Source organism: Seriola lalandi, unplaced genomic scaffold, assembly GCF_002814215.2.
Source record: "Seriola lalandi dorsalis isolate HSWRI2012SDOR001 ecotype SW California unplaced genomic scaffold, Sedor1 jcf7180002054977, whole genome shotgun sequence".
NCBI classification, from domain to species: domain Eukaryota; kingdom Metazoa; phylum Chordata; class Actinopteri; order Carangiformes; family Carangidae; genus Seriola; species Seriola lalandi.
The window spans coordinates 383,810-403,809 of record NW_019525527.1 but is presented as its reverse complement, the minus strand read 5'-3'; the positions used below and the strand labels follow the sequence as shown (position 1 = coordinate 403,809).

The 20,000-nt window shown below is 45.9% G+C and overlaps 1 protein-coding gene across 4 annotated transcripts in view; it reads left to right on the top strand.

The window, feature by feature from the left end:
- Positions 1–20,000, top strand: part of agap1 (ArfGAP with GTPase domain, ankyrin repeat and PH domain 1) — a 134,436-nt gene that overhangs the window by 85,392 nt on the left and 29,044 nt on the right. For 3 of the 4 annotated variants that reach the window (XM_023396449.2, XM_023396445.2, XM_023396447.2), the window contains 4 exons: positions 8,517–8,621; positions 13,046–13,214; positions 15,271–15,435; positions 17,191–17,352. In XM_023396449.2, coding sequence (XP_023252217.1) covers positions 8,517–8,621; positions 13,046–13,214; positions 15,271–15,435; positions 17,191–17,352 — 601 coding nt within the window. The remainder of the gene's footprint in view (positions 1–8,516; positions 8,622–13,045; positions 13,215–15,270; positions 15,436–17,190; positions 17,353–20,000) is intronic. The other variant, XM_023396446.2, reaches the window with a different exon arrangement.

The window sequence follows — 20,000 nt, the reverse complement described above, 5'->3', positions numbered from 1 at the left end:
AAGATGAAACATAAAGATAAAACTGGGATTAATTTAGAAAGAAGGAACGTGTTTGTTGTAATTGAGTCTCGGAGGGACGGCGTGTTCCTGCGCCACCTGCACCACGAGCCGAACCAGGAAACACATGTGGAGTCGGAGCTGAAGCCTCCTGCTAAGAAGCTTCGCTGCCACATGAAACCACAGAGGAAACTCTGGCTGTACCGGCGGCTGATTGGTCGCTCCTTTTCTTCTTCTTCTGTCTTGAAGTGAGCGGATGCGTCCAGCTTTGTTTACAGAGGCTGTTGACGGCGCAGGGCTCCTCCGACATCTGCTCCACGCCGCTAATTAGCCGATAATTACCGGAGAGAGAGGGAGCGGCTCGCTCGTGTCTCTGACCGAGACGCTTTGAAAACCAACAATCTAACAAATTAATTTCCTCCGACACAGCAGCCGAGCCGCTGGGACCGCAGACACACCGGAGAGGCTCTTTTCTTCTTCTTCTCCTAAACCTTTATTTACTCAGCGAGGGTTCACTGAGCGCGGCGGCGGCCTGACTCGTTCACCGAGTCCCACCTGGGAGCCGCCCAGTACAAACGCAGCCTCTTACTGGTGGGCCGGTCAAGGCCGACTCCACGATGGAGAACTCTCTCCGGACCCGAGACCTTAGAGTCCAAATCCTGCTCAGACGGATTCTAAAGGTTCAGAGACTCGGATTAGAAGTTTAACGTCTTTATTAACGAGTGATTCAACTGTAATCGCTTGTTAAAGCCACAGAAACAGTGACTGTTCCTGAAGCAGCGCGGTGTCGCAGTGTTGCTCCCGACGACTTACAGAGAAACTCAGACACTTTAAACCTGAAGTTGTTCTGTCGATGTTTGGACAGCTGTTTTCTGTCTGGGACGCTAGAGCTCGGTAGAGACTCATTTAGTTTTATTTCTGATAACGATTATAAAAACAAGATCATCCAGATAAAACAATTATTGTGCCGCAATGTGTTCCGCAACAAATTCCACCCCCCCATCCACTTCCTGGTTACGTTAGCGACGTACGTAGGAGTGCGTCATCAGACCACACTCAGATATCTTATGTCTCTATAACTGGAAGATCTACAGACACAAATCTGTTCAATAAATGTGTTAGTGTTAAATAATCCTGATTATGAGATCGACTGGATTTAACAAACAACAAACATTTACTGACCTTCTCTCACGCCTCAATATAGTTTCTTTGTCTCGGTGTTTTTCTTGCTCTGGCTCAAGACGACGACCTCGCTTCCTTTTCTGATTCACATGGTTGAAGTTAATATGAAGAACATGTGATCAGGACGTTTCCTGCTTCTCAGCCAAGTGTTAAAAACTCCCGCTCTGAGGAGCTGCCAGAGTGTGTGACCTCCAGCCGGACGACCTCGTCCTGGGAATGAACATTGAGTGTGAGCCTGAGTCAGACTCTGATTCTTGCAGAAGTCTCAAGGCCTCGGACGTGGTCGTCGTCTTCCTGTGAGGAGCTGATTAGTGTCGTGGTTGTAATTGCCTCTCGCGGGGTTGCAGACGAGCGCGGGGCTGGGTGGTTTTGACAAGTCTACTCGTCCCCCCTCGGCGCCGGGCGCTTTGTAAGGAGTTAAATTGGATGGTTAATTCGGGTGTTATTTACCCTGTAATTCATTAGTTTCGCCCCGCCATTGGCAGCGGGCAGGCTGTAATTTCACGCTTCGCAATAAAAGATGTCTCATAATCTGCTTCATTTAGCAGCCAAAGAATTTAATGAAATTAACTGCGGCCCTAATTAAGACGGTGAATATTAAAGACCTGCTATCAAGGCTTTAACGAGGGTGACACGATCCGCCTTCCGCCGGATTGGAAAAATATCATTTCCCTGGGAAAGGTTGTCACCGCTCGGAGCCATTTTGGCCATGATGACATTTTTGTCATGCACACTAACCCCTGGAAATGAGATTTTTTGGGGGGTGGGAGGATGGAGGATGTGTTGGAGGGTTGTCTCTCCCTTTTTAGTTTGAGAAATAATTAAAACAAGGAACACAGGCGTCAATCAAAGAGCATTTTTAGATTGTGCTCATTACGCCTCGGCGCGGCGGTCTCCACGGAGCGCTCCACAGTTTTTGTTTGGCACGGGGGTGTTTTTCTGAGCGCGCTGGAAGTGTCCCTGTGGTCGCTTTGTTGTTTCATGCCACGAGTGTGTGAGTGTGTGTGTGTCGGTGTGTTGTGTACACTCGTCTGATGATAAGCCGGACAAAAGCGACCAGCGGTGACCTGAGGGTCTCTCACCGAGGAAGAGGAGTGTTGTTTTCTTCACATCCTGCCTCTCTCTGAGCGTCGGCGTCGAGCGAGGGGCGAGGTTTTTTATCCACTAATGAATTGAGACTGCTGAAGTAAGGTTTGGATAATTGAGTTTCTAATTAATTACCCAGAACTCTTATCAGATAAATCAGCTCCTCTTCAACCCCCCTCTTCTTCTGTGGTGTTTTATTTGATCTGGTCTGCGTCCTGCTCCCCTGGGCCTGCCCTTCGCTGTCCTTGCCTCATCAACGCCGACCTTGTCGTGGAGCCTGATGCCGCTGTGTGTCTGCTGTTGTGTGTGTTTTGATGTTCGTTGTGGGTTTTGTTCTCTGTTGCGGTGACGCTCTGGTTTGTGCCGTTTACCTCGAACCAGGCGACAGACGAGTTTTTCCCTCCGTCATCGGGTCAAGTACCACCTGGGAAGAGATGATCTTTAGCTAGAAACACTCGGGGAACACAGAGCGCCATCAAGGCTGTACACTCGCCTCTGCATTTGAACTGAGAAGTATTTTTAAAAAGTCAAACTCACCCAGAGCGACAGCCGTGGGATTCACGAGCCACGCTGCTTCTCTCATGTAAGAAAATATTCACAAAGACCAAAAACTTTCTCCCAGATTTCTTTATAAACTTCCAGCAGGTTTTTAAGATGCACTGATAATAAATAACAAACTTGTTATGTTATATTTATATGACCTGCTGTTCCTCCATTCACTGTATAAAAAGATGGACGTCGCCTCTGTGACGCCACCCAGAGCTTTCTGAAGCTCAGAGTGAGCTGCTCCACCGGCACCATCTTGGCAGTGTCTGACTCCGCCTCCTAACAGCTAATCCAAAAATGGTCAAAGAGGAGGGGTTTGTGTGGAGCTGAGACTTCGCTCATGCTCACTCACCTGTCACTCAAAGAGTCACGCCCCTCAATCCTCCATAACTGTAGTTCTTATTAAAATATAAACAGGTGACAGTTTCTGTACCAGGCTGCAAACATGTTTATTTCTGCTGTAAAGTTGGACAGTTTAACATGGGAGTCTATGGGGACTGACTCACTGTTGGAGCCAGACTCTAGTGGTCGTTAGAGGAACTGCAGCTTCTGGTTCTTCACTGTTGGAGGTTGCTGCTTTTGTTTTAACCCCTCAACAAACATACGCTGTAAAAGCAGCAGAACATCAAGATAAATACTCTGTAGAAAATGTTCGTGGGTTTGTTATTTGAAACTTCTTGATCTTCCACTTGGAGGAAATGTTAAAGTAAATATGAAGAAGTTCTCAGTGGGTCCAGACCTGAGTGTTGGTTTCATCTGTTTCCCTCAGGTGATATTTACCTGGAGCTTCAGTCTCTTCCCTCTCTGTCTTTTGTCTTGTTCTGTGATTGGAGGAGGGAACATTTCACCTGACTCAATACAAACCAGCTCAGTCTCCTGTGTCTGAGGGGATGATGGATGACCTGTGATCACTGCTCAGGCCAGATCAGATGGCCTCGCGATAGAGGAGTGAGGCCCCCCCCCCCACGCTCTGCTGTCTGCAGGGGGTGACACCTCTAATTTAGCCTCCTGCTCTCTGGGGACGTTGAAGAACAAAAGGGCCGCGGCCCCGTCGAGATCACCCTGTTCTCTGGAGGGTTTGTCCACGTCTTTTCCACAGATATCGCCTCCCCCGTATCTCCTCCAAGATTCGCTGTCAGTCCCTTCCAGAGGCCCAGGGAGAGTCCATTGTCTGAGCAAAATAGGGGGGTGATTGAGTGATTAGAGAGTAGATTAGCCTGTATCAATAGACGTGCGGCTTCTTCCAGGAGGAAACAAACCTCAGAAAGAAGAAAGTTCCTTTATCAGACGCTTTGTGTCTCGTGGAGTTTAGATTCTCAGGGTGGAAGGTAAAATAATGATTTTATCCTGTTGTATGATCCACAAACTGGACGTGATGAGAGAAAAGAGGAAGTATTGTTGTATCATTAATCATTTCTCTGCCTCGCGATAATGTCCGTGCTTCCATCCACGTCTTCCTCCTGTAACGTGTCCGGCCTGTGACTGCAGCGGTCTTTAATCAGACCCTCAGGTACGAGCCCCTGAACATTTTCAGATGCGTCGTCTTAACGAATGACTTCATCTCTTGGCTTCCCTCGAGCGAGCGACCTTTTCTTAAGCACTACACCACAATACTTCACCGGGGCGAAGAAGTGTCTCGGGATGAAGGAGGAGAAACTGAGTCCGGGGGAGTTTTGTGTTCTCGGAGAGCTGATGCTGCTGTTCATATCTAAAGGAAAACTCCTGCGTCCTTCCTTCACTTGCTTCCTTTCCTACATCCCTGGTTGTGTCCGCTTGAACTAAACATGTGCTCCTCATGCTTCCTTGTTTACTGTGAACAGAAGAAGCCTCAGTTGTGAACCTCACTAATGCCCTCGGACGTTTTCGGATGCCTAACAAATGACTTCATCTCCTCGCCCCCCCGAGCTAGCGACCTTTTCCTAAGCACTACCCCACAATACTTCACCGGGGCGGAGAAGTGCCCGGGCACCGCGAGCACAGAGTATATCTGAGGATGTATTTATCTCCCCACATCTATTTTCCCATGTGGAGACCTTGTGAGCTGTCATGGCTGCCAGCCCCCCCCCCTCCCGAAGGTAAAATAAGAGGCGACGTGTGTGTGTCATGAAGCCCCGGGAGGTGAATAATGAAAGATATTACCCATCAGGAGGGCTTCGACGCGGCGTTCAATTAGCCTTTCCCTCGTGCAAACTGATCACTTGTCATCCTCAGGACGGATGGCCAAAATTAATTTGCTGACGTCTCCCTCCCCAAATACCAGGTTCGGTTGGAAAAGTGTAAGAAATATAGTTCCCCCCCCCGGTTTAGTTCAGAGGAGGCCTCCAGTCCCGGAGAGCGACGTCCTCGCCTCCATCCTTCACACGTCTCTGTCTCCGTCTCCGCTGAAGTTTGACTTCCATCGACTCTCGTTTCCTTTTTGTTCAAAACTATTTCCACACCTTTGTTTCTTATTTCTCTTTTTTCCTCATTAAAACATTCATGCAACTGTTTTAATGAGGTTTTCATTTAGTGTTGAGTCTCAGAAATGCTCCATTTCCAGTCTTTATTTTTATTTTGGTAAATAACAAATTCAAAATACAAAATAGTTTCTTTAGATATAAAGTGCTGCTTTCTTCTGATTAAGAATCACGGGATGATTAAGAAACAGGAATCATGCTGGGCTGGTGATCGGATGGTTGTTCACAAATGGTGAAGAGATGAACTAACACTAAAGAAGTAGAAGAAGAATTTCATATCTCAATATTTGTAACAGCAACAGAAGTTTCAAACCTTCATCTGTAGGAACTGAAACGCTGCCGTGACGTTTCTTTAAAGTAACAAACATCAGCAGAATAAATCATTTTCCTCCTGAAGTTTATAAAGGAACAAGCGTCTGGGTTCATGTGGTTTTATTGATGGTTGTTTTTTATTAGTAAAACTGGACTCAGTGTTTTTGTCGTGGAGTTTCTCAGTCGGACTCAGAGACGATAAAGCTCCTGGATCTATAGAGGTCAGACATGTTGGTTAGTGCAGGAGTCATGTGACGCTTCACAGGACGCTGTGAGTTGATAACAAAAGTATTTCTCACACGTCAGGCTCAGCTTCAGTGTCTGACGATGTTTCCTTTATATTTAAGTGATGTCGTTTATTTGAGTTAAAAGTCCACGTGACGTCCTGATCGATGAGATTTATCTGTGAATCTGCTTCTCCATTAAAACGGATAAAATCCCACGAGTGTGTGGTGACCTAAAAAGCCTTAATTGATGACAGTCCTAATGTAAACACTCGTCCTCTCTGCCTGGAAACATGTTGCCGCTCTCTCTCTCTCTCGCTCGCTCGCTCGCTAACAGGCAGTAATGGATGATCAGCTGGCCTGACAGCTGCACGGCTGCCGGCAGCTTTCACTTCACAGCAGCAGGAAGCTCGTCAAGTCGCGTTTAGCGCACCGTGGGGAACCGTCCGTGTTGCGGCGGCTCTCACACACGCTGCTCTGTTTTCACTTCCTCATGACATGAGCTGAAATTAAAGAAAACACTGCAGCAGTAAAACTCTCTGGCTGAAGCTCAGAGATCAGCTGTTCATCAGATCAGCTTCCTGAGCTCTGACTCTTGTATGATCAGGTTTCATCCTGTGACGAACCGTCTCCAGTTCCAAGATGTAGACGCTCTGATCCTTCACGCTGATGAGTCCTGATGTTTGTGTCCAGCCTGGGACGTCTGTCTTTCCCCGCCCCCCTCTCTCCCCGCACTTCCTGTCTTTCCTTTAATACCAGGTGTCGTGGGATCATTAAATCATTAGCGTTCATCCTCTGGAGAACATGAACGTCTGAATTAAACATGTTTTACCTCCTTTATTAAACAGAAATAATATTTCATGTGTCTGCTTCCTGAGCGTCTCTCGCCGGAGACAAAGATATTTCAGAGTTTTTGTCTCATTTGTTTCGCGGCTCACCATCTCGTCCTCTGCCTGCTCTCCCCGCCCTCCGTGTCACTCTGAAGCGCTCCTTCCTGGCGTTATGTCACCGCCAATTACGCCGAATGTGCCGTCACTGGCGGCGAGGGTCACCCCGGGCCCGCCGCTCTGTCCCACCACCACCGACCGCCTTAATGAAAGCTGAGCGGTCGGGGCGGCGGAGAGCAGGCTTCTGTCCATCAGCCGGCCTGTCCGTCCGTCCCCCCTTCCTGTGCTGTGCGCCTCTAAACCCCCCCCCCCCCCCCCCCCCTTCACGGCTGGACTCTATTAATATCCTCTGTCGGAGTGTTAATGTTGTAGAGGTCCAGTGAAGTGACACGCGTGGCAGCACGGCTGTAATTGCTAATCAGTGGACAGTTTTATCCCCCGCCGCCTCCTCCCACTCCCCCCCACCTCTCTCTCTCTTTCTCTTTTTGATCCTTCTTTCTCCCATTTCTCTCTCTCTCTCTCGCTTTCTCTTTGACCTTCTTGCTCTCTCTCCCGCTCACCTAATGAATCCGGCTCAAATGAAGTGTGGGCGGGCGAGCGGGCGGTCGCTCGGCCTAAACGGTCAGTCAGCCGCAGCTGATGTGCGTAGGAGAGAGAGAGTGTGAAGCAGGGACGTTAACAGGCCTGAAGAGAGTCAGACAATTAAATAACTGCTGATTTCCCTCCATCTTTTCTGCTCTCGCCGCTTTAGAGCGAGCTCCTTTCAGCTCGGCTGCAGATTTTCTGCAGTGAAAATGTTGTTCTGGGCAGAAATGAGCTCTTGTTTAATCGCTCTTCTGCCTTTAAGCTCGTTATCTCCGCTCCACAGACTCTCGGTGTGATCGAGCTTCAACGTGCACAAAGAGCAGAATCAAAAAATCGAGATGTTGCAAAAAAGAAAAAAAAAAAAAGCCTAAATAGACATAATGAGGTGAAACAGACTCGGTGATGTTCACTGTCTTCCCTGTGTGGACGCTCACATGCTTCTGTCCAGTGACGGAGACACACAATTACATTTTAAACCAAAGTGCGTTTCCAGTCTTGTGTCAACAGCTCATGAGAAACCGATCACACGCACTTCAGTGACCAGATCATCCTGCGCCGTGTGATCTCTACAGGAGCTTAATGAAACCTGAGTTCTCCTGCAGGGAGCCGCTCTCACAGATCCAGGTTTCTAATTGGTTTATTTTAACATGTGAAGTGATGAAACCTCCAGACATGTAGAGACACGTCCTGCTCTTCAGAGTCATTACCTGTAACTGATAATTACTCTAACTATACGTTTGGTAATCTGAATGAATTAATATAAACAGAAGATTTGACTGTTTGTGAGTGAAAGGCTGCAGTAGTTCTGACCCCACCCCATCCAGAACCCCTGCGATGACCCAGACCCTCAGGTACCAGAGACACATGACACTGAAGTTTCCTGAACAAAGATCCAAAGGCTTTTAAAATAAATGTTGTCCAGCTGACTCCAACCAGAGGAGTGGAGGCTGTCACATGTTACACAGTCATATGGGTTTAATACTCAGGCGTCCACATACTTTTGGCCACGTTGTTGCAGGTTTTAATGAAGAAGAGGAAGTCTCTTCATCATGAATAAAAGACGCTCAACAAATGAATTTAGTCCCAGTTTTCATGAACAGAATTAACACCAGGTCGCACAGTCAACAAGGTGGAGATGAAGCGGATGAGGATGATGAAGAGGATGACGAAGATGAGGATGAGGATGAGTTGTGTGGCTCAGTTTGTGTTGAACATGTGCTCGTTGTGTTTCCTGTGTGCAGGGCATGCTGCTGAAGAGAAGCGGCAAATCCCTCAACAAGGAGTGGAAGAAGAAGTACGTGACGCTGTGTGACAACGGACTGCTCACCTACCACCCCAGCCTGCATGTAAGACACACACACACACACACACACACACACACACACTTATTACTAACCCTCTCTGATTGCTTATTAGACTCCAGTGCTCTGCCAGTCTGCACTGACCTCCATCGATCTGCAGCTCTTCATCTTCCTCCTGTGTGTGTGTGTGTGTGTGTGTGTGTGTGTGTGTGTGTGTGTGTCCGGAATCTTGGCCAGAACACAAACACACACACACACACACACACACAATGTTGATGGCTTGTGCATTAATTAGGACTCGTCATCTGTTTGCCCACGTCGGCGTTGATGATGTGAATATCAGCTGTAATGTCTCTGCTAATTGCCCCGGCTCTCTGCCCTGTTGGCACAATATCCTGCCCTGACGCTGCTTTATTATCTCACACACACACACACACACACACACACACACTCTCTCTCTCTCTCTCTCTCTCTCCTGCCTCTGAGTCTCTGCCTGTGTCTTCATCAGATCGATGTGAGACATATTCATTTTGTGCCGTGAACAACAGGTTAGAAATTTACTTCATCGATCGTTTGTTCACATTTTTACAGAGTGTGTCTCATGTTTCCTTCGGGCTCGTGAAGCTGCTCAGACCTTGTTGTGTGTGTTTAAAGTCAGAGAGAGTAAAACGTGTTTCCTGTTGATTTTGAGCCTTAAAATAAATAAAAGAGAGAGAAACATTTCAGAGTTTAGTTACTAAAAACAAACACAGTTTGACAGTTTGGTGCCTAAAGGAGGGAGACGGATTAGACTGAATTAATTTACGAGAGAAATTAAATGTTGTAAATAAAATGAATTAAAATGCTCAATGAACATGGAGGAAAGACGTGAACAACTCAGGATTTTCACAATAAAAGTTGTGTTAAATACCGAAGCCAAAAAAAAAAGTATTTTTAAACTTTGGATTTGATTTGGTTTGTTTCAGTGAAGAAAGAAAAGACACGGAGGAGGAGAAATATTCACTTTTCTTTTTTGATTTATCTCACGATTGTTTCCTCTGGTAAACTCGTTTGTTTCGTCTGTAAAAGAGAGAAGTGATAATTTTAATTAAATTACAGTAAAATTACTTGTTTTGAGCCACAAACAGTTGAAAAGATTCATGTCAAACAACTGAAAAGTTTTTCTATTTCAGCTTGAACAGTTTAAACCCAGAGCCTCAGTGGGCGTTACGTTAAAGTCCCAGCGTCCATGTGGTCAGTGGGTGTGAGCAAGGCACTCCTGCAGCCCGGGGTCGTGGGTTTGATTCCCTGCGGAGCCGCTCATGCCTGAGACGTTTCCACACTTTGAGCCGAGAAAAACACTTCACCAAACTGCACACGTCCGTCACTGATTAGAGCAGCTGATGCAGTAAATTAGTGTTAAAACTCATCACTTAACACATCAACACACACTCGTGTATAAACACACACACACACACACACACACACACACACACACACACAAACCCCCTCCAGCACCAAAAAGCCAGGTTTTCCTGAGCGTGTTGCATCTGCAGCTCGGGCGTCAATTAGCGTGTTTGCGGAGGCTAATCGAATGAAACTCAATCAGCGCCGCTAATTGCCCGACTATGTGCAAAGAAATCACATTAATGCCGCTAATTAAGTGGATGGCAATAGATGCCACCTAATTGGCAAGAAAAGTCTCCTCTAAAGAGACGAAGATCAGGCCAAAAGAAGGAGAGACGGTAATTAATCGCCTCTCGTGTCGGAGAGACTCTGAGTTTCAGTCCTGGAGCTCCGGGCTGAAATCACAGAGCGGCGTCTTCTGTTCAGTCTGTGTCCAGATTTCACCTGCTGCTGTTTCCACGGTGACCTCTGCTGCCCCTCCCCCACAGGGTTCTGTGATCAGCACATTTCTAATTGACTCATCAATTAATCACCTCGTCAGTATGAAATGAAAATGTTCGTGTGTCACAAGGGAATCTCAACTCAAGGTCCACTTACTCGCTCTCAACCGTAGCTCATGGTCATCATCACAACTCAACTAAATAAATAAATACAAATGAAAATTATTTTTACATTAAAAGTAAAATTACATAACGATTTAAATTGTGTAAAATAATGACGACACTTTAATTTTATTTAGTAGCTGAGACACAGTTTTTTAATCTCAAACTAAATCAGATTGAAACAGAAATATTTAATGACAAATAAATTAAAATAAATCATATTCTTCTTAAACAGATATTAATCAGTTATAAATAATAATTTCCTAACAAACATAAACAGTCATTTTAATCAGGATGTAAGATGACTAAAATATGTCGTGATCAGGACAAACTCTGTAGCTGAGACACATGTCATTATTTATTATTGTAATTTCTTGTTAATTATTGACCTGTATTTATTCTCTAATGTTCGTTAGCTCCAGTCCAACTCGCTGTTTCTTGTGTCCACGTTTCACTCCTCACAAATCGGAGTTTTGAATCGAGTTTAAATGAAGAAAATGTCCTGATATTCACACATTCTGTCCATATTAGATATTTATATATTATACAGTATTAATATCACAGTTTAGATATTAACAGCTGATTAGCACCACGACACAAACCACTGCACTCTTTCTTTAGTTGGACTCAGTGTGACGACCGTTAGCTGCAACATTTAGTCTGAAGTGAAAACACCTCCTCTGTGTCTTTTATCCATTTTTCCGCCACTTGTTTCTTGATGTTTCCTGTCTGAGCTTCTTCTTCTTCTTCTTCTTCTTCTTCTTCTTCTTCTCCTTTATCTGCCGTCGCCTCTTTAACCATCCATCGTGTGAGACGAGCTCGCTCTTTATGGATCCTGTTTCCCTCCGTGTCAGCAGTATTCAGATCTCTGTTCATGTTGCATTTTTCACACTGACGCTGCCGGGTGTGCATCCATTTAACACACACACACACACACACACACACACACACACACACATACACACACACACACACACACACACACATTTACCTACATGTGTGTACACTCATCTTAAACACACACAAGCAGCTATAAACACACTTCATTTCTTTGACGCTCATAAATTGATAAATGCAGATACATTTTCTCTCTCGTGTTCACACACACACACACACACACACACCACCTGCTGTCAGTGTGTTTGGTCGATACACACATCGGTCCTGGACGTCGCAGCGTGGTGTGGACGATCGGGCCGATGATGAAAGCTCTCCAATGCAAATGGAGGCTCAATTACTGTGGTCAATCTGTCGGAGGTGTGTGTGTGTGTGTGTGTGTGTGTGTGTGTGTGTGTGTGTGTGTGTGTGTGTGTAATAAGACTGTGTGTGTGTGTGCTCTTGTGGTTCTATATTTGTGAGGACCAATTAGAGGTTTGGAGCTGGAGAGTGAGGACGTGTCGTCCGGTCGTCGTCTCTTTAACGTGAGTCGGAGTTCATGTGTGTTGGTGAAGGTCCCGACAGGTGAACAGGTGTTTGTTTTATTACCTTTACACTCGTTTGTACTCGTGCACCTGTGAGGACCGTCACAGACTTCATGCGGACACGATGCCTCCACCTCTTAAGTCATGTGACTCTCCAGGTCTGCAGAGTGCTGGTCCTCACAGTGATAGAAGAACCAGAACACTGAGTCCTGCAGGCGTTTTAATCCGGCCCAGCGGGTAACGTGAGCTTTGTTTCTCCTCGCCTCCTTCATGTTGAAGAGGAGGCCGACCTCCCACAATGCCCTGCTCCTCTCAGGTCACCGCCGACACTCCACCCTCCTCCGAGGGGCGGGGGGACGAGGAGGGGGTGGATTTAACAAGCGCCTCTCGTTCGTCATTAACACTTATCGGAGCAGAGTTCATCATCGCAGGTCGGGCGTGTTTTCGGGCGTGTCGGCGAACGGGCGGAGCCAATCAGTGTCCGAGTGGTCGTCCACTTCAGCGCCGCTTTGAGGGATTAGTGTGTCTTTGTTTCCTTTGTACGATTTAGGGATTTAGGAACTTTATTATCCAGAATAATCCCGTCCCACCAAAGAACGACCCCCCAACACACTTCACTTCACTTTACTCCTTTATTTCCTGTTTAATATTTATTCTGTCTTTGTTCTGCCTCGAGTTTATTTACATGAAACACGATTCCTTTCACCCACTTTTGTTAAACTGTCAAACACATTCAATCATGTTCGCAACGGTTAATTCTCTGTCTTAAATTTAGTTTCTTCTGCTCGTGGATATATATTATATATATAATTCTTCTTTTTATTGACTCCATGTTCTCAGGTTTAATAGATCCAGATCTGTTGGATTAATCTGAGTTTAATAATCTGCAGCTTCAGTTTCAGATTTGTCTCTGATCATCAGACATCAGGAGCTGGAGTCGTTTTTAAAAGATTTTATTTTCTAACCTTTTTGAAAGATAATCAGCTGTTCTCAGGTCAGTGCTTTAATCTGACAGCTGATTCTGAAAAGTGCTGACTCAGTTTCCCGCCTCCTCTCTCAGGACTACATGCAGAACGTCCACGGGAAGGAGATCGACCTGCTGAGGACCACGGTGAAGGTGCCGGGGAAGAGGCCGCCTCGCGCCGTGTCCACCTGCGCCGCCGTGCCGAGTCCCAAAACCAACGGCCTGACGAAGGACATGAGCAGCCTGCAGCTGGGACAGACTCCAGGTGAGAGTCTCACCTGAGATCCTTTGGTCTCTGTTGATTCTGAAAAGGTTTCGGACTTCAAGGTCAAAACGAGACGACTGGGTTTGAATTTGTTAAATATCGGTGCCAATATTTATTTAATGATCAGAAACAAAATCCAGATCAATATTAAAATTGTCATTTATGTCATGTCAGTGAAACCAAATCATCACCTGTGCATTTGTTGGTTAAAAGTAAAATCAGACCAATAATATAAGATTTCAAAAAATAAAAAAAAATACCAGGAAAAAGATTCTTTTGTTTTCACACTAAATATTTTTATTATCACAGATAAGATACGAACACTCAGACGTTTCACGTACTGAACGTAAAGTGAAGAGGCCGTTTTTATTTTTTAATTAAAGTGCAATAAAGAGAAAAGACCTAAATCAAATGAGCATTTACTGTGTCCCCACTTTGCTTTTAAATCAGCAGAATTTACAATAAAAACTTTTACCTCCAAATATCAAGAATAAACAAGAGCTCGACCTCTGAAAGTTTGTACCAAGACAAACAGATAAACAGAGACGCTGAACAGAAATAATAATGGAGAAGAAGCAGCAGTTAAAGACAAAAAGAAAAAGAAGAGAAAGGAAAATGTATTTTATTTTGAAATGTGTGATGTAGCTTTGTGCTGCAGAAGAAGAAGAAGACGTCAGCGTCACGTTTAGTGGTTCAAGTTGCTCTTTAAAATAATAATAATAATAATAATAACTTTTCTTAACAGACACATGAAATATATAAATAAATGAAATAATGTAAAGCAGATATAAAATGATTCTGAGGTCCAATCAGCTGAGGCCGAGGAAGAACCGGCGATTAGATCGTCATGACGACAAATATTTTTTGATCGCGTCACCAATCGTTTCCTGCGTTTGTTTCCGACGTCGAGGAAACTGAGAGCAGGAATTTAAAAAGCAGGAGTTCAGCCTTGAAACACAAAACGCTTCTGATCACCTGGAGGAAGACGTCGTAAAACAAAAGGTGGAGAGACACACACACACACACACACACACACACACACACACACACACACACACACACACACACACACACACAGGGATCCAGGAGGCCCGAGCTAATAGCATGAATATTCAGTGAGCCGTACTCCATGTACTAATTATTGTCATGAATATTAATGCAATCAGAGTCCTGGCTCCACTCAGCCAGCACCAAGAAATGAGCTGTAATGAGAGGAGGGGGGAGGCAGGGGGGAGGATGATTCACCCGGCTGTTGGACCATGCAGCCTCTTACTAACTCAAGGGTTTGATTTAAGCAGCCGGCTTGTGAGAGGAGGCCTTTTATGTGTTTCTGCGTGTGTGCTGCATGACTGACGCATGCGCTGTGAGGAGGAGGAGAAGAAGAAGAAGAAGAAACCACCGGATTAACATCATCTCAGATTTAAAGAGATACGACTGAAGCTGTAGAGTTCTTACAGGAGAGAGGGAGACAGGAAGTGAGGGATCAATGACAGTATTAAATCTGCAGTCATCTGTACTTTTATGTGAACAGTGGATCAAAGGATGTGATCAGCTCCAACAGAGCTGAGGTTCTTGTTCTTTAGTTTTTAATATTATGAAGAGAAAAGTTGACTGTTTTACTTCCTGTTTACTTTTCACATTAAGATTTTACACACAGAAGGTACGAGGAGCTAAAATATGATGCAGAGCTTCACTGTTAAAATAATTAAAAATAGACAAACAAACAAGCTGTTTAGAAAGTGTCTTACAAGTAATAATATCCAATAATATAATCTGTTATTGATAATATTTTTACTAACAAACATTTTGATTGTTATATTTCTACTGATCTGAAAACGTGAGAACCAGCATCAGGTTCATCAGGACGTTTTCACACACGAGCAATTTGTGTTTGTGTTTTGGTTCATAATAATAAACTTGATGACAGATGAAGGAAAACAAGTTCTGCAGGTCCGATAGTTTAAATATGAACAAATATTTACAATAAATGTGTAAAGATATTACAATAAATAGTTGTAAGAAACCCGCAGACAGTAACCCTGACTTCCTCTCTCAGGTTCGGTGACCAGCAGCTCGTCGGTGTCTCAGATGGCGAGCGGCGTCAGCCTGGTGTCCTTCAACAGCCGCGGCATGGAGGGGATGCACCAGCGCTCGTACTCCGTCTCCAGCGCCGACCAGTGGACCGACGCCACCGTCATCGCCAACTCTGGAGTCAGCACCGGTGAGTGATGACGGGACGGACGCGGGCCTGAGGGTTCTGAACGTAGTGTCGTAGGTCCTCCACTGCAGCTCAGAGGGCCTCAGTGCGGAGCTGCGCATGGGAGCCTATCGTTTGTCTCCCACCTGCCAGAGCTCTAATGCTGCTGTAACTGTTAGTGAAGTGTGTGTGTGTGTGTGTGTGTGTAAACTTGTAAAGTGGCAGTGTTACTGAATTCAAGACTGACAGCTGTCATGGTGTGTGTGTGTGTGTGTGTGTGTGTGTGTGTGTGTTGCCGTGACGATAAGCTTGACTGACAGCTCTGTCGTCAGTGTTGTGCCCTCCAGCCCTCCTCAAATAACGTTTAAAGCTGTGAAATGCTTTCAGTGGACTCCCAGGGGCCACACACACACACACACACACACACACACACACACACACACACACACACGTGTTGGTCCTTCTGTAGTTGTGAGGACGTTCATGCCTGTTAACCTGAACACTGCACGTCCCCTGTACCGTCTCTACATGACAGGAAGTCGTCCACAGTGAAGAATATTCTTATTTCAAACTGACCTGAAAACACAATAGAACCAACGAAAGGAGCCTTTGTTTCTTCCTTTGTTTTATTCTGGTCGTGTTAAACTCAGCAAACATTTAAACTACATGAATCTTTCTTCGTAAAGCTTCAAACACAGACTTCAGATCAGACCGTGTCTCCGTTGTTAGGACACAGCTTCAGACATGGCCGACAGTTTTTCTCCTGTGAGGAACAGTGTGTGGTCTTTCAGGTTTTCAAAATAAAATAAGATAAATTCCTTCTGCTTCAAAGTAAGAGTCAAAAGTATAATATTTGTCTTTAAGTGTAGAAGAGTCTGAAGTTTCCCTAGAAAGAAAAGAGGTTGCATTAAACCGGGATTGATCGTGTATTGATTAGAGCAGGTGGAGCCGTGTGTCCTGTGGTCAGTTCAGTGCTTCAGCTGCTGGCGTCCAAACTGTTGATGAGTTCAAGAGTCGAGGGAAAACCCAGAAGAAAACAATCAGAGGGAGAGTGAAGCGGGAGGAGGTGGTGGTGGTGGTGGGGGGGGGGTTGACGTGGATGGAGTGCGGCTTGCAGATGGGATGGCCGTTAATCCACGGCGGTTAATTGCGCGCTCGGGGATGGCATCTTGTCAGCAGAGATAAGTTGTCACATTTTCCACTTGAGCTGAGACTAAACGATTGTAAAATAAGTTATGGCCGTCCTTGGGGCTGTCTGCCGTTTGGGACGCAGCCGCCAACGAGCGCTTGTATGTGTGTGTGTGTGTGTGTGTGTGTGTTTTGTGCACATGTGTTTCCATCTCCACACACACCGTGCCCATGTCAGTGTCGCCGTCGCTCTCTGATATTGATGGAAGCTGAATGTTATTTTATTCTGCCGCTAGTCACAGCTGTCAGCGGCCGCCGTGAAGAGTGGAGGGCAGAGAGAGAGAGACTCCACTCCCTCTCCTGATAGCCTCGCTCGCCCCCAGGCGCCCCCCCCCCCACACAGACCTTGATGTAGACCAGAACAGGGCTCAGTCTCATTTAGGTTCATCAGTCCTGATCCTGAGTCTGTTAACGAAGCAACTGTTAAAGCAGAAATCACTCATTACATGTCACATATCAAGAGGTTTCTGTCACTGATCGACCTGATTTTTCAATCAATGCATTGATTGATTATTGGATCAAAGTGACGGGACACTTGAGGAGAGTCGTGTCCGGTTGTTGAACTGTTGTATTTATTGTTTGACTTGTCAGACACGGGCCTGGGAGACTCGGTCTGCTCCAGTCCCAGTATCTCCAGCACCACCAGTCCCAAGATGGAGCCGCCGCCGTCGCCGCACGCCAACCGCAAGAAGCACCGGCGGAAGAAGAGCACCAGCAACTTCAAGGCCGACGGCCTCTCTGGTACTGCAGAAGGTAACGCCATCTCCCCTCCCCTCGCCTCACACTTTCCCCGCCCAGGTCCGACCAGTAACTCCACCCCCCTGAAACAAGTCTGACCATGTTGGAGGTGTCACAGAGAACGCCGCTGTTCACCTGGAGGAACTCCTCCAGGTGAACAGTGCGTTGTGTAAAAATCCCAGAAGAAGAAACATGGCGCTGATGTTGTGGGACCAGGGTTGGGAAACGCAGTCATGTGATCGTCTGAGACTCCTGACCTCCGCTGAGAGGGAGGGATCTCTCCATCTTCTCATTCTGTCAGCCCCTCATCTCTTCATCTCGTTGGACTCTCTTCTTCTTCTTCTCCTCCTCCTCGTTCCTCTTCTTCTTCTCTGTCTCAGTGTGTTTGGGTTCGTCCGTGACGTGACTGTGTGTCTGGATCAGTTTGTAACATAACCTGCCATTTGGTCGACGCTTTGATCCGAGTGTTTCCCTCTTCTGCGGTTCTACAAACAGAAACATGACTGTACACACACACACACACACACACACACACACACACACACACACACACACACACACACACCAGGTCACAGTCAGACTCTATAAACTTCTCTTCCATTGATTCGTTTAAAAACAGATTTCTTCTTCATTTCATTAGATGTCGAACTCGAGCTCTGACAAACCCTCACACACACACACACACACACACACACACACACACACACTCTCACACACTCTCACACACTCTGTTGATGGTTGAACAGATGTGGCAGCAGCAGCAGATGTGTAATGTTCGTCTCTCCATCACGGAGGCATCAAGCAGCTGACAAGGCAAGTGGCTGTCTGAGTGACGGATGGACGCCGCGACCGCTCTCATCTCTCCTCCTCCACTCTCGTTTTCATCTCCTCTCTTCGTCTTTTCTTTCCTTTGTTTTCTTTCTTCTATCTCTCTTCACATCTCTTTCAGCCCTTTTCTGTCTTTTCCCTCCTCTCTTCTTTGTTTTTCCTGTCCTCCATTTTCTTTCCTCTTCTTTGCATCCCTTTGTTTTTTCTCCTCCTTTCTTTTCCTTTCTCATTTTCTCCTCTTCTGTCCTCTTGGCATTCCTTTACCTTTTCCTCCTCTTTCCTTCCTCCTTTCCCTCCTCTTCTTATTCATCTTTCTTTTTTATTCTTCTAATCTCTCTTCTTTCTTTCTCCATCTTTCTGCCCTCCTCTCTTCCCTCCTTCATTCTGTTCATTTTCATTTTCTCTCCATCCTCCCAGATCTTCTTTAACCCTGTCGTTGCTCCTCTTCCTCCTCTGACCGTTTTATTATCGAACACTCTGAGCGCCTCGTTGTCGACGCTCCCTGACTCCTGCGACTCGCCCTCCTATTACTCAGCCAGAGAGGCTTAAGTGAAATATTATAAATAATCCACCGTATTGAAATCTTTTATCAGCTGTGTCACTTTCATTATTCAATAAGCGATTAGTAACAGTCTTCCCAATTTAGCCATTAAGCACTGAGCGCGCTCCGCCGGCCGCCGGCTCGCCGCCTGTCACGCCGGGCGGGCGGGTGAAGTATCTTCATGTCAGAGCGAGGCCTGCCGTAATTCATGAGGGGGAACCGCCCTCTGTGGCCGAGCTCCCCCAGGTAGGACCACACACACACACACACACACACACACAGTATCAGCTGCACTGACTTCAGTCTGCCTTTTTAACCACCACACACGGTGATGTCGGCGTTTCCAGATCATCAGCTGATCTTTTTACACTTTATTTAATGAGGAAGTCACATTAACATCAACATCTCATTTACTTTATTCAAGTGAGACCTGATCACAAAAGTAGAATAAATTAAAATGTATATTTATATCAAAAATCCAAGTTTTCCCCATTTAAATCTACATGTGTCCATTCAAACAAGTGAAGATGTTTATATAATCAGTGTTTTATAAACGGTTTAAATGTGATTAAATGTAGAACCAGGCGACGATATGATGACGACCTAAACGCTCGTTACTCCGCGTCAGAAAAGAGATGAAGTAAAACAGCTCCATCCAGACTCAGTTAGACTTCCCATCAGATGGTTGAACTGCTGGTGTCAGTCCAGTCTGTGGTCCTGATTTAATACGATCTGGTCTTTACATGAGCCGACGCCTTTCATCAGAGTCACGGAGAAACGTACGTCCCGACGCTCTGACGCTCAGAAAGAAGCAGCTAGAGTCACCACATTTTTCTTTTGAGGATTTGATGGCTGTTTTGACTCAGACTCGTCTTGGATTTATCTCGCTCTCTGTCGTGTTTAGACTCTGACTTGCTTCTTGTTTCGGTCTCAGCGTTCAGTCTCGGCCAAATCCAGCTTTTGTTTTCATCAATTTTAGCTCTTCTTGTGCAGCATGTCCGACCTCTCTCTTCGCTGATGGAGCTGTTTTCTCCAGTTGATGACATCCTCTTCCTACATCCAGCCTGCAGAGCTCAGACTCACAGGTCTGGAAAACGGGGGGGGGGGGGGGGGGGGGTGTCATCTGCCACCCCCGGAAACATTTCATAAACAAAACTAATCTCAAAGTTCATCTGAACAATAATCAGGAGATTCATCCAGCTAAAACTAATGTAGCAGTCCCTTCATGATGCTTATTATATATCCCACTGCTTTAGTCACACACACACACACACACACACACACACACACACAC